This window comes from Xyrauchen texanus, chromosome 38, assembly GCF_025860055.1.
Source record: "Xyrauchen texanus isolate HMW12.3.18 chromosome 38, RBS_HiC_50CHRs, whole genome shotgun sequence".
Taxonomy (NCBI): domain Eukaryota; kingdom Metazoa; phylum Chordata; class Actinopteri; order Cypriniformes; family Catostomidae; genus Xyrauchen; species Xyrauchen texanus.
Window position 1 is genome coordinate 37,263,419 of NC_068313.1, and position 15,000 is coordinate 37,278,418.

General features: G+C 36.9%; 1 protein-coding gene across 1 annotated transcript in view; it reads right to left on the minus strand.

Annotated features, from left to right (window-relative positions):
* LOC127632176 (arf-GAP with Rho-GAP domain, ANK repeat and PH domain-containing protein 1) overlaps nucleotides 1-15,000 on the minus strand; it is an 83,920-nt gene that overhangs the window by 34,496 nt on the left and 34,424 nt on the right. The window contains 11 exon segments of the mRNA XM_052110766.1: nucleotides 3,691-3,800; nucleotides 3,802-3,852; nucleotides 3,931-3,976; nucleotides 4,244-4,439; nucleotides 4,523-4,625; nucleotides 6,222-6,357; nucleotides 7,840-7,974; nucleotides 8,050-8,224; nucleotides 9,983-10,165; nucleotides 13,045-13,130; nucleotides 13,320-13,519. Coding sequence (XP_051966726.1) covers nucleotides 3,691-3,800; nucleotides 3,802-3,852; nucleotides 3,931-3,976; nucleotides 4,244-4,439; nucleotides 4,523-4,625; nucleotides 6,222-6,357; nucleotides 7,840-7,974; nucleotides 8,050-8,224; nucleotides 9,983-10,165; nucleotides 13,045-13,130; nucleotides 13,320-13,519 — 1,421 coding nt within the window.

Sequence of the window (15,000 nt, forward strand, 5' to 3'; positions counted from 1 at the left end):
ATAGAGTAGAATAGAGCAGAATAGAATAGAGTACAGTACAGTAGAATAGAGTACAGTAGAATATAATAGAGTGGAATAGAGTAGAATAGAGTACAGTAGAATAGAGTGGAATAGAGTGGAGTAGAATATAATAGAGTAGAATAGAGTAGAGTGGAATAGAGTAGAATAGAGTAGAATAGAGTACAGTAGAATAGAGTACAGTAGAATAGAATAGAGTAGAATACAGTAGAATAGAGTAGAATAGAGTATAGTAGAATAGAGTGGAGTAGAATATAATAGAGTAGAATAGAGTAGAGTGGAATAGAGTAGAATAGAGTAGAATAGAGTACAGTAGAATAGAGTACAGTAGAATAGAATAGAGTAGAATACAGTAGAATAGAGTAGAAAAGAGTAGAGTAGAATAGAGTAGAGCAGAATAGAGTAGAATAGAGTAGAATAAAATAGACTAGAATAGAGTAGAATAGCATAGAGTAGAATAGAATATAATAGCATAGAGTAGAATAGAGTAGAATAGAATATAATAGAGTAGAATATACTACAGTAGAATAAAGAAAAATAGAGTAGAATAGAGTAGAATAGAATAAAGTTAAACAGAGTAAAGTTAAATAGAGTAGAATAGAGCAGAATAGAATAGAGTACAGTACAGTAGAATAGAGTACAGTAGAATATAATAGAGTGGAATAGAGTAGAATAGAGTACAGTAGAATAGAGTGGAATAGAGTGGAGTAGAATATAATAGAGTAGAATAGAGTAGAGTGGAATAGAGTAGAATAGAGTACAGTAGAATAGAGTACAGTAGAATAGAATAGAGTAGAATACAGTAGAATAGAGTAGAATAGAGTAGAGTAGAATAGAGTATAGTAGAATAGAGTATAGTAGAATACAGTAGAATAGAGTACAGTAGAATAGAGTACAGAAGAATAGAGTACAGTAGAATATAATAGAATAGAGTAGAGTAGAATAGAGTACAGTAGAATAGAGTAGAATACAGTAGAATAGAGTACAGTAGAATAGAATAGAGTAGAATAGAGTAGAGTAGAATACAGTAGAATAGAGTACAGTAGAATAGAGTACAGTAGAATAGAGTACAGTAGAATAGAATAGAGTAGAATATAATAGCATAGAATAGAATAGAGTAGAGCAGAATAGAGTAGAATAGAGTAGAATATAATAGCATAGAATATAATAGAGTAGAATAGAGTAGAGTAGAATAGAAAAGAGTAGAATATAATAGCATAGAGTAGAATAGAGTAGAAAAGAGTAGAGTAGAATAGAGTAGAATAGAATAGAGTAGAATAGAGTAGAATAGAATAGACTAGAATAGAGTAGAGTAGAATAGCATAGAGTAGAATAGAATATAATAGCATAGAGTAGAATAGAGTAGAACAGAATATAATAGCATAGAATAGAATAGAACAGAATATAATAGCATAGAGTAGAATAGAGTAGAATAGAATATAATAGAGTAGAATATACTACAGTAGAATAAAGAAAAATAGAGTAGAATAGAATAGAGTAGAATAGAGTAGAGTAGAATAGAGTAAAGTTAAACAGAGAAGAGTTAAATAGAGTAGAATAGAGCAGAATAGAATAGAGTACAGTAGAGTAGAATAGAATAGAGTACAGTAGAATATAATAGAGTGGAATAGAGTAGAGTAGAATAGAGTACAGTAGAATAGAGTGGAATAGAGTGGAGTAGAATATAATAGAGTAGAATAGAGTACAGTAGAATAGAGTAGAGTGGAATAGAGTGGAGTAGAATAGAGTATAGTAGAATAGAGTAGAATAGAATAGAGTACAGTAGAATACAGTAGAATAGAGTAGAGCAGAATAGAATAGAGTACAGTAGAATAGAGTGCAGTAGAATAGAGTGCAGTAGAGTAGAATAGAGTACAGTAGAATAGAATAGAGTAGAATAGAGTACAGTAGAATAGAATAGAGTAGAATAGAGTAGAGTAGAATAGAGTAGAGTAGAATAGAGTAGAATAGAGTACAGTAGAATAGGAGTAGAACAGAATAGAGTACAGTAGAATAGAATAGAGTAGAATAGAGTACAGTAGAATAGAGTGCAGTACAGTAGAGTAGAATAGAGTACAGTAGAATAGAGTAGAGTAGAATAGAGTAGAATAGAGTACAGTAGAATAGAATAGAGTAGAATATAATAGAGTACAGTAGAGTAGAATAGAGTAGAATAGAGTACAGTAGAATAGAGTAGAATAGAGTAGAATAGAGTACAGTAGAATAGAGTGCAGTACAGTAGAGTAGAATAGAGTAGAATAGAGTACAGTAGAGTAGAATAGAGTAGAATAGAGTACAGTAGAGTAGAATAGAGTAGAATAGAATAGAGTAGAATAGAGTAGAATAGAATAGACTAGAATAGAGTAGAGTAGAATAGCATAGAGTAGAATAGAATATAATAGCATAGAGTAGAATAGAGTAGAACAGAATATAATAGCATAGAATAGAATAGAACAGAATATAATAGCATAGAGTAGAATAGAGTAGAATAGAATATAATAGAGTAGAATATACTACAGTAGAATAAAGAAAAATAGAGTAGAATAGAGTAGAATAGAATAGAGTAGAATAGAGTAGAGTAGAATAGAGTAAAGTTAAACAGAGAAGAGTTAAATAGAGTAGAATAGAGCAGAATAGAATAGAGTACAGTAGAGTAGAATAGAATAGAGTACAGTAGAATATAATAGAGTGGAATAGAGTAGAGTAGAATAGAGTACAGTAGAATAGAGTGGAATAGAGTGGAGTAGAATATAATAGAGTAGAATAGAGTACAGTAGAATAGAGTAGAGTGGAATAGAGTGAGTAGAATAGAGTATAGTAGAATAGAGTAGAATAGAATAGAGTACAGTAGAATACAGCAGAATAGAGTAGAGCAGAATAGAATAGAGTACAGTAGAATAGAGTGCAGTAGAATAGAGTGCAGTAGAGCAGAATAGAGTACAGTAGAATAGAATAGAGCAGAATAGAGCACAGTAGAATAGAATAGAGCAGAATAGAGTAGAGTAGAATAGAGTAGAATAGAGTACAGTAGAATAGAGTAGAACAGAATAGAGTACAGTAGAATAGAATAGAGTAGAATAGAGTACAGTAGAATAGAGTGCAGTACAGTAGAGTAGAATAGAGTACAGTAGAATACAGTAGAATAGAGTAGAGCAGAATAGAATAGAGTACAGTAGAATAGAGTGCAGTAGAATAGAGTGCAGTAGAGTAGAATAGAGTACAGTAGAATAGAATAGAGTAGAATAGAGTACAGTAGAATAGAATAGAGTAGAATAGAGTAGAGTAGAATAGAGTAGAATAGAGTACAGTAGAATAGGAGTAGAACAGAATAGAGTACAGTAGAATAGAATAGAGTAGAATAGAGTACAGTAGAATAGAGTGCAGTACAGTAGAGTAGAATAGAGTACAGTAGAATAGAGTAGAGTAGAATAGAGTAGAATAGAGTACAGTAGAATAGAATAGAGTAGAATATAATAGAGTACAGTAGAGTAGAATAGAGTAGAATAGAGTACAGTAGAATAGAGTAGAATAGAGTAGAATAGAGTACAGTAGAATAGAGTGCAGTACAGTAGAGTAGAATAGAGTACAGTAGAGTAGAATAGAGTAGAATAGAGTACAGTAGAGTAGAATAGAGTAGAATAGAATAGAGTACAGTAGAGTAGAGTTCAGTACCGTATTGAGTGGTGAAGTGAATGCAGCGCTCCACTATCACAGGAATATTGGCCTCCGTCAGCTGCTGTTGACTCAGTGTGTCTCCTGAACTTCCTGCTGCTCTCTGGATCAGCCGCCCAGCCCTGAAAATCCAACTTCCTCTAGCCCTCGATGTACAGCGTCCTGCGGAGACAGTCCTGCTCATCAACACCCCATCACTCACATACTAAACTAAAGTGTGAAAGTGTTCAAGCTGCTCACCTGCCTCTCTCCACTAGAACTAGAACTTCATTCTCCGGCTGGATCGCTGGAGAACAAACACAAAGTATTGAATTATGACTTATTATCTCATAATTGATTTATTATCTCATAATTATAACTTAGTGTCTCATAATGACTTTTTATCATAATACAATCTCATAATTCTTACTTTTAATCTAAGTTATGACTTTATCTCATAAATATTACTAACCAAGGCACATTTTTGTAATAATTTGGAAATGAGTTACCATAACTGTCATAATTATGAGATAAAAAGTTATAAAGCAGTGGTCTCCAATATTCTGTGACTCACAGAGCTCCAGGAGTTTCTGCAGGTCCACAGTCTCATCTCTGGGATGTTCGTCCACACGGATGTGCAGATTCGACCCCACCAGACAGAACCAGGCCAGTCTGGAGCTCTCTAGATTCAGACCGTCTTTATAACGCAGTCGGCCGATGCGCTCAAAGTCTTTTAGTACCAGATCCTCCGCTCCGACTGGAATAAATGACTGTAAGATACAGAGAGATACGCCATATTTAATGAGATGCCATTTCAAACCGAGACCGCCGACCCTGGACACTGTGTGGTTACCTTAGCGATGGACTTGACCCACTCACGCATGATTTCTGGATTATCAATTCCAAACAGATACAAGCGCTCCATATCAGAGTACAACTCAAATGTGTGATCATACCTGACAGAAACAGAAAAACATCAAGATATAAAGAAGGACCGTCGACTAACATTCAAAGAATCGTATCATTCCCCACCAGTGTTAGGTGTAATCTGATTACAAAGTAACTAGTTACTGTAATCAAATTACCTTTTATTTAAAAAGTAAATTAACACATTATATTTTTAAATCTAGTAATCAGATGACAGTTACTGTCTTTCTAACTTAATTACTTTAAAGGACATTACTTGGGCTACATATTAATTAGTAATGTGATTATTTTTTGGATTGAGTAATCAGTAATGTAATCTGATTACATTTTTTTTATAGATTTACTCACCCAACACCGGTCCCCACAATAGAGGGAATCTCACAAAACTGGATCATATTTCACCACAAAAATCAAAAAATCAAAAACAAGAAATCATATTTTGCAATTTAGGACATTTTATGATTTTTTTTTTTATTATTGTGACATTACTTTCATGACAAGTTGGCACGTTATATTCACACATTTTAATGAATGAAATGCAGATTTGTTTTTGTTTTTTAAATAGTAAAGTATGTATACATTTGCTGTTCTGCCTTGAATTCGAGCTGATTTAGATAATAATAATGATAATGATAATAATAATAATAATAATAACTAAATAGGTACATTTCCTAAAGAAAATGTGAGTGGTGCTTGCTGTGGCAAAATTTCTAACCAAAATGTCCCACCAACTGTCCCAAGTTGAAAGAGGTCACCCCATGACAGTAGGATGTACTGCTACAGAGATAATGGTGTTGTTCCATGGTTGCTATGGCGTATCTCTCTGGACAGTAACTCATCTGGTTGCTATGCAGTTACCAGAATGATACTTAATAAGGCTCCTTGCCATCAAGAGTGAATAAGGCAACCCGTAAGTCTCTACGATGTTCTGCTGCAAAGATATGTGATTTGTTACTTGGTTGCTAGGGTAACCCCATCTGGTTGCTAGGCAGTTACCAGGGTGATACTTCAAGGCTCCTTGCCATCCTGAGTGAAATAATTCAACCCGTAAGTCTCTATGATGTTCTGGTGCAGAGATAGTTAATTTATTACTTGGTTGCTAGGCTAACCCCATCTGGTTGCTAGGCAGTTACCAAGGTGTTACTTAACATGGCTCCTTGCCATCCTGAGTGAAATAAGTCAACCTGGAAGTCTCTACGATGTTCTGCTGCAGAGATATGCTATTTGTTATATGGTTGCTAGGGTAACCCCATCTGGTTGCTAGGCAGTTACCAATGTGATACTTAACATGGCTCCTTGCCATCCTGAGTGAAATAAGTCAACCAGGAAGTCTCTACGATGTTCTGCTGCAGAGATAGGTGATTTGTTATATGGTTGCTAGGGTAACCCCATCCAGTTGCTAGGCAGTTACAGGGCATAAAGGGGTTTTATCGATCACATTACAGTAATGAAAATCTGATGGGCAAATGTGTTCAACTATCATGAAGGTGATGTCACAATGCAAGAAATTAACCGTTTATATTTCCGTTGATTTCGGGGTGAATGTGACCCGCACATGTTTTCGTGAGATTCTCTCTAAATCACTTCTATTCCTCCAGCGCTGTGGGGATAATGTGTGCCGTTACCCATGAGTCTCCGCGGGGTTGACGGCGAGACAAACAATCTCTCTCATCTTCAGTCCGCCATTTGGTGTCGCGTTTTTATCACTTTCATAGTAGCTAAAATGACCGTCACTCAGAACACACCAGCGCCGACTGAACTCTGACAGAGAGACATCAAACAAACAATCAAACAGATCAAAGCAAAATCAAACGGCACCAAGTTGAATATTAGTGACACTACTTCAGACAGTTTCTTGATGTTGCTGAACTTTATATATTTAAGTGTGAGAGACGCACACTCTCAAACCTCGTTCACGTGGTACCTGTTACTTTTCTCAACTCTGGTCAGAATGGGCCAAACACAGCCATATAGTATTACTGGACGAGGACTTTAAAAATGCTTTATGGATACTGCAGAGGCGGATTTTTTCTTCCCAATCTGGAACCCCCAATTCCCAATGCGCTCCAAGTCCTCGTGGTGGCGTAGTGACTCGCCTCAATCCGGGTGGCGGAGGACGAATCTCAGTTGCCTCCGCGTCTGAGACCGTCAATCCGCGCGTCTCATCACGTGACTTGTTGAGTGCGTTACCGTGGAGACGTAGCGCATGTGGAGGCTTCACGCTATTCTCCGCGGCATCCACGCACAACTCACCACATGCCCCACCGAGAGCGAGAACCACATTATAGTGACCACGAGGAGGTTACCCCATGTGACTCTACCCTCCCTAGCAACCGGGCCAATTTGGTTGCTAAGGAGACCTGACTGGAGTCACTCACCACACGCCCCACCGAGAGCGAGAACCACATTATAGCGACCACGAGGAGGTTACCCCATGTGACTCTACCCTCCCTAGCAACCGGGCCAATTTGGTTGCTAAGGAGACCCAGCTGGAATCACTCACGACTCCAGGTGTGATAGTCAGCGTCAATACTCGCCTGAAATGCACATGCGGACGGATAAAGGATTCGGTTTTCTGGGTCGTCAAGCGCCCCCTGCTGGAAGAAAACTTTTTGGAAAGTTTGTTTACCATTTCTTTAGCACAATAAGGACTGTAATTGTTTAACATGGATAAAGTAAATAATGGAACATAATACAGATATAATACTATATAAAATACAGTTAAATTTCGACTGCATTTACGTGTTTAAAATGCGGCAGTTTATTTTGTTCTTTTTTTGCTTTAGTTTTTTTTATTTCTAACATCGAATATACTATTTAATATTCGATTATACATGTATTTATTAGTAATAAGCAGAGAAAATATTATTAGATTTTGATTTATTTGTAATGTATATATATATCTATATTCACTTTCGAATTATTCAAATTGAGAATTTATGTAAATTAATGGATTTAATTTAGGTAAAATTACAGTATTTTTATTTTTGTTAGAAAAAACTAAAATGGACCTTGTAAACGTACAAAAAAAATATTTTTTTTAAAAGAGAAGTTAATTTCTGAGCTTTGTATAATTTTGTCAAAACTTGAATACGAGTTTCGTTTGAGGGTCAATGTGAATTCTTTCCGTTCTAATTCTATTAATTAAATAATTCCCACATCAATAGAAATCATGTTATAATCGTGCAGCCCTAGTTTGAATGAAAGGTTCAGCTGGGATGAACCGGTCACTGATTGGCTCACCTTCTTTGCTCTTCTTCTCTGTGACTGGTCGAGCCATGGAGGCGGTCTTAAAGAGGAAGCCGTTATGTGTGATGGAGGGCGGGGCCATGTAGTGCACCGTATCTATGGCAACCTTCACCTCTGACCTTGGGAGCTCTGTAGATGAAAAGGGCAAAGGTCACAAGGTGAAAATGCAGCAGTTGTCATAGTAACGGTCTCTGTGGAACACACCTGTGTTGCGGTTCTGGGTGAGAAACTCCAGCTGTAGGTTCTGGCCGTGATGTCGCGCCAGGGCGATCGGCGAGGGCAGATCCGGGTCGCCCGTGTCGCAGTTCACATCGGCGCCGCAGAAAACCAAAGCCAACGTCTCGTACACATCGCTGGACTGAACGTTAATACACAACGCCTGCAGAGATAAAACAAACACACACTGACCAGTAACACACTTATTCTTCCACACAGCGCACGAGACGTTATTGACCGGAAATAATCGGCCCCGATCGTCGCCTATATTTAAAGGATCGTCTAATGACTGACAGCGCAGATTATACACTGAAAGATGAGCTGAAATGATCAGGAAAATTCCTTCAAGACCAACATCTTAAAAGAAATCCATCTCTGAATTCCCCCGATTGTGCTGCAGACCACCCACCTCATATACACACACACACACACACATACAAATACACACACATACACATACATAAACACACACAACCATTAATGAATGTCAAATGTGATGAAGTATCATCTGCAGGCATCACATTAATGCTGTAGAAGCACATTCCACTGGCCCTAAACATACTACACACACACACACACACACAAGTCAGCAAACACCTGAGAAAACAAGACACACTTTAAACACACACACACTCACAAATCCACTTACACAATAGAAGAAAACACTCTGACACTCACCCGACTGACTCCAAACTGTCACGAGTTTAAAGTTCACAGTTTAACTCTGAAAATGACAGCACTGACAGAGTCTCAGAGCAGAGTGAACCGAGAATGAGAGAGTGCAGAGATGGGGGGTTAGGGGAGGAGCTTAGCTCAGAGTGGGCGGGGGTAGAACGCTCACAGTGACGATGTCACGGGGCCATGGGCGGGGCTTAACCACAGTCCCATCAACAAACCCACATGCCATCAGACCGACACTCACACAAACACTTCTTTCCTGTAACTCTGCAGTCATAGACTTGTGAGAAAGGGTCAAAGGTCATCAGGCCAGGTGGTTTAAGACGTAAAGACATGACTTGTGTCAAATAAGCACTGATAAAGTAAAACAATACTAGACCAATCAGCAAACAAGTAATCTCTCTCTGTTTGTGTGTCAATGAATGGACTCTTTGTCTGTTTGTTTCTTCTCTGCCCACTGAGCACAGAGGAATCCTGGGAGCTCATGAGAGTGTGTGTGTGTGTGTGTGTGTGTGTGAGAGTGTTTTAGGAAGCAGATCACATCATGCTGTGATTAGTTGTGTGTTGTTTGGTGGACCACAGTTTAGACTTCCTGTGTGTGTTGAGTGTGAGTGTGTGAGTGTGTGTGTGTTGAGTGTGAGTGTGTTGAGTGTGTGTGTGTGTGTGTGTGTGTGTGTGTGTGTGTGTGTGTGTGTGTGTGTTGAGTGGCATTGCTAATATAAACGAGTCTTCCAATCAGAACTCTTGCATCAACCTCGTGTGACCCGACCTGCTCATGTGTGGACATTGTATTTTGGCTAATGCATAATTTAATTAATACTGACTGAATACGGTTCACGAGACTCTACACGGTCATTTAAGGGTTAAACTTCTGCTGCACAGAGTCACATGACACAACAACATGACATTGATTTCCCTGAAGCGCTCCTGCGGGCACAGCGCCAACTAAAGTGCCTCTGATAGAAACTTCTTGAAGTTTCTTCATTGAAACCTGTTTGATTGTAAAGAGTCTCGTCTCGAGTTTCTCTTGATGTGACGCTTTAGCATTGTTCCTGCATTAGTGTGCTGATGAACATCATGTCCACATATGAGGAAATACATTTTTGTGAAACTTTTTAGTCTGTTTTGGATGTTTCTTAGAGGCTACTAGTGACAAATTAAAAAGGGCGATGGGGAATGCACACAGCGGTCTCACTCAAGCAGGTTACACAAACACAAACATGTTTGTGATGTTCAGACTCACGTTGTTGAGTTCTCTCTGGTTGCCGAACAGCGGGTGATATCGGCGGTATTTCCCCTCGCAGTATTTCGCTGTGATGAAACGCCGTCGCTCCTCGCTGCTGCTGATCGCCATCAACGCCTCACTCGGCGGTACATTCGCCGCCCAAAACTGATTGGCTCGCTCGTTTCCAAGAGTTAGGAACAACTGCGGGTGGGACATGAGGAGGAGAGAGACTGTTACAAACAGATAAACAATCAGATGGTTAATCAGCGGAGCAACAACACACTGTTTGTGCACATTCAGACACCACCGTGGGAGGCGTTTAGACGAGCGTTTATAAGTGAGGATGCATTAGACTACATGTAAAACATCGAATTATACAACATTAAAATGCGTTATCCTCATTACGTTTATCTTTTGCATTCATGGATGAATATGCAGTGAGATGTAATTACATGAGTGAATGAATGAATCACTTGAATATGTGACAAAATGTGATAAAACAAGTGAATGAATGAATCACTTGAATATGCGATAAAATGTGAATAAACGAGTGAATGAATGAATCACTTGAATATGCGATCAAATGTGATTAAATGAGTGAGTGAATGAAACACTTGAATATGCGATCAAATGTGATTAAATGAGTGAGTGAATGAAACACTTGAATATGCGATCAAATGTGATTAAATGAGTGAGTGAATGAAACACTTGAATATGCGATCAAATGTGATTAAATGAGTGAATGAATGAAACACTTGAATATGCGATCAAATGTGATTAAATGAGTGAATGAATCACTTGAATATGTGATCAAATGTGAATAAATGAGTGAGTGAATGAATCACTTGAATATGTGATCAAATGTGATTAAATGAGTGAATGAATGAATCACTTGAATATGTGATCAAATGTGAACAAATGAGTGAGTGAATGAATCACTTGAATATGTGATCAAATGTGATTAAATGAGTGAATGAATGAATCACTTGAATATGTGATCAAATGTGAATAAATGAGTGAGTGAATGAATCACTTGAATATGTGATCAAATGAGTGAGTGAATGAATCACCTGAATATGCTATCAAATGTGATTAAATGAGTGAGTGAATGAATCACCTGAATATGCGATCAAATGTGATTAAATGAGTGAGTGAATGAATCACCTGAATATGCAATCAAATGTGATTAAATGAGTGAATGAATGAATCACTTGAATATGCGATCAAATGTGATTAAATGAGTGAATGAATGAATCACTTGAATATGCGATCAAATGTGATTAAATGAGTGAATGAATGAATCACTTGAATATGATCAAATGTGATTAAATGAGTGAATGAATGAATCACCTGAATATGTGATCAAATGTGAATAAATGAGTGAGTGAATGAATCACTTGAATATGTGATCAAATGTGATTAAATGAGTGAATGAATGAATCACTTGAATATGTGATCAAATGTGATTAAATGAGTGAGTGAATGAATCACTTGAATATGTGATCAAATGTGATTAAATGAGTGAATGAATGAATCACTTGAATATGATCAAATGTGATTAAATGAGTGAATGAATGAATCACTTGAATATGCGATCAAATGTGATTAAATGAGTGAATGAATGAATCACTTGAATATGCGATCAAATGTGATTAAATGAGTGAATGAATGAATCACTTGAATATGCGATCAAATGTGATTAAATGAGTGAGTGAATGAATCACTTGAATATGCGATCAAATGTGATTAAATGAGTGAGTGAATGAATCACTTGAATATGTGATCAAATGTGATTAAATGAGTGAATGAATGAATCACTTGAATATGTGATCAAATGTGATTAAATGAGTGAGTGAATGAATCACTTGAATATGTGATCAAATGTGATTAAATGAGTGAATGAATGAATCACTTGAATATGTGATCAAATGTGATTAAATGAGTGAGTGAATGAATCACTTGAATATGTGATCAAATGTGATTAAATGAGTGAATGAATGAATCACTTGAATATGTGATCAAATGTGATTAAATGAGTGAGTGAATGAATCACTTGAATATGTGATCAAATGTGATTAAATGAGTGAATGAATCACTTGAATATGTGATCAAATGTGATTAAATGAGTGAGTGAATGAATCACTTGAATATGTGATCAAATGTGATTAAATGAGTGAGTGAATAAATCACTTGAATATGTGATCAAATGTGATTAAATGAGTGAATGAATGAATCACTTGAATATGTGATCAAATGTGATTAAATGAGTGAATGAATGAATCACTTGAATATGTGATCAAATGTGATTAAATGAGTGAATGAATGAATCACTTGAATATGTGATCAAATGTGATTAAATGAGTGAGTGAATGAATCACTTGAATATGTGATCAAATGTGATTAAATGAGTGAATGAATCACTTGAATATGTGATCAAATGTGATTAAATGAGTGAGTGAATGAATCACTTGAATATGTGATCAAATGTGATTAAATGAGTGAATGAATGAATCACTTGAATATGTGATCAAATGTGATTAAATGAGTGACCCATCATTCAGTTCCTGCATGTGCTATTAGACCTCTCCAAATGATCCAGAATGCAGCAGCACGTCTGGTCTTTAATGAACCTAAGAGAGCACATGTTACACCCCTCTTCGTCTCTCTCCACTGGCTGCCGGTTGATGCACGTATCAAGTACAAGGTTCTGCTCCAACATACCCAAAATAATTTCTGCAGAACTACACGGCCACCAAAAGCCTGCGGTTAAGGAACGTCGCCTTGTTATAATAATAACAAACACTAATAACAAAACAATCCTATGGGAATTATCTGTCGGCCTAAAAGTAGGCGGAGCTCCAGGTCACGCCCAACGATGACGTGGATTTAATGGCAGTAAAAAAATAAATCCTGAAATTCCCAAACACAGAAACTAACTCCAAAACAATTTGATTTTGGACAGATTCGCTCTTCGATTTCGTAGGAAGTGTGCCGGGGCTTTTAAAGCCACTAAAGACAGTTTAAAAGATTGTTTAAAACAGTTACAAAGAGAAGAAGTCTCACAAACACACGGATCATACCTGGATGAGCTGTTCAGTCCAAACCTTCTTGTCCATTTTGAGACTCCTTACTTTTGAAATGCTTGGGCCCAGTCCTCGATGTTCTCCTGTTCACAGAGAACGGTTTTGATCAGTGTGCTGTGGTTTAGTGGTTAAAGATCTGATCTGGTAACCGAGAGGTTCAAACCTCAGAAGGAAATACACAACTGTTGTTTGTTGCATTATAAGTCAGTCATTTACTATGTGTGACTAATCTTAAAATTAGAGAACTTTGATGGCTTGTGATTGGTTGTTACCTGCGCATCGCTTGCAGAATACCACGGCCAGGTTGATCGCCACCCACTCGGGTTTAGCAGCGCCGCAGTCTGCACACATCTGATTGGACGGCTCTGCCCAGATCCGCTCAGCTACTTCATAATTGGACAATGCCGCTGCGATAGAATCACGCATCGCCTCCACCCACTGATCCTTCAACTGGTCTGAATCTGCACTGAAACTACAGACAGACATATTACTGAGTTAAACAGGGTTCTGGATGTCGGATTTCAGCTGAGAATTTTTGGATTAGAAAAATAAACAGAACCAGAAGAGTTGAGAAAGTCTGAGCCAGAACACACGCACATGCATGCACACACGAACACACACACACGCAAACACACAGAAGAATGGGAGTTCTGCACAAAACACAAAAACATGCTATGAGCGATTAAGTGAGTGAATGAATGTGTGAATAAATCACCAGAATATATGACAAAAAGTGATTGAGTAAATGACTGAAGTGATATGAATGAATGAATCACCTTAACATGTGATAAGATGTTATGAAATGAGTGAATGAATATAGTAAGTTACTTGAATGAATCACCTGAATATGTAGAAAGATGTGATTAAATGAGTGAATGAATGGAGTAAGTGATATGAATGAATGAAACACCTAAATATGCAATAAGATGTTATTAAATGAGTGAATGAATATAGTAGGTTACTTGAATGAATCACCTGAATATGTAGTAAGATATCATTAAATGAGTGAATGAATGGAATAAGTAATATGAATGAATGAAATGCCTAAATATGCAATAAGATGTGATTAAATGAGTGAATGAATATATTAAGTTACTTGAATGAATCACCTGAATATGTACAAAGATGTGATGAAATGAGTGAATGAGTGAATGGATGAATAACTCACTTGAATATACAGGGAGATGTGATGAAATGAGTGAATGAATGAATGGATGAATAAATCACCTGAATATACAGTGAGATGTGATGAAATGAGTGAATGAATGAATGAATGGATGAATAAATCACCTGAATATACAGTGAGATGTGATTAAATGAGTGAATGAATGAATGGATGAATAAATCACCTGAATATACAGGGAGATGTGATGAAATGAGTGAATGAATGAATGGATGAATAAATCACCTGAATATACAGTGAGATGTGATGAAATAAGTGAATGAATGAATGGATGAATAAATCACCTGAATATACAGTGAGATGTGATGAAATGAGTGAATGAATGAATGGATGAATAAATCACCTGAATATACAGTGAGATGTAATGAAATGAGTGAATGAGTGAATGGATGAATAAATCACCTGAATATACAGTGAGATGTAATGAAATGAGTGAATGAGTGAATGGATGAATAAATCACCTGAATATACAGTGAGATGTAATGAAATAAGTGAATGAGTGAATGGATGAATAAATCACCTGAATATAAAGTGAGATGTGATGAAATGAGTGAGTGAATGAATGGATGAATAAATCACCTGAATATACAGTGAGAGGTGATGAAATGAATGAATGAGTGAATGAATGAATAAATCACCTGAATATGCAGTGAGCTGTGATGAAATGAGTGAATGAATGAATAACTCACCTGAATATACAGTGAGATGTGATGAAATGAGTGAATGAGTGAATGGAGTAAGTGATATGAATGAATGACTGGATGAATAAA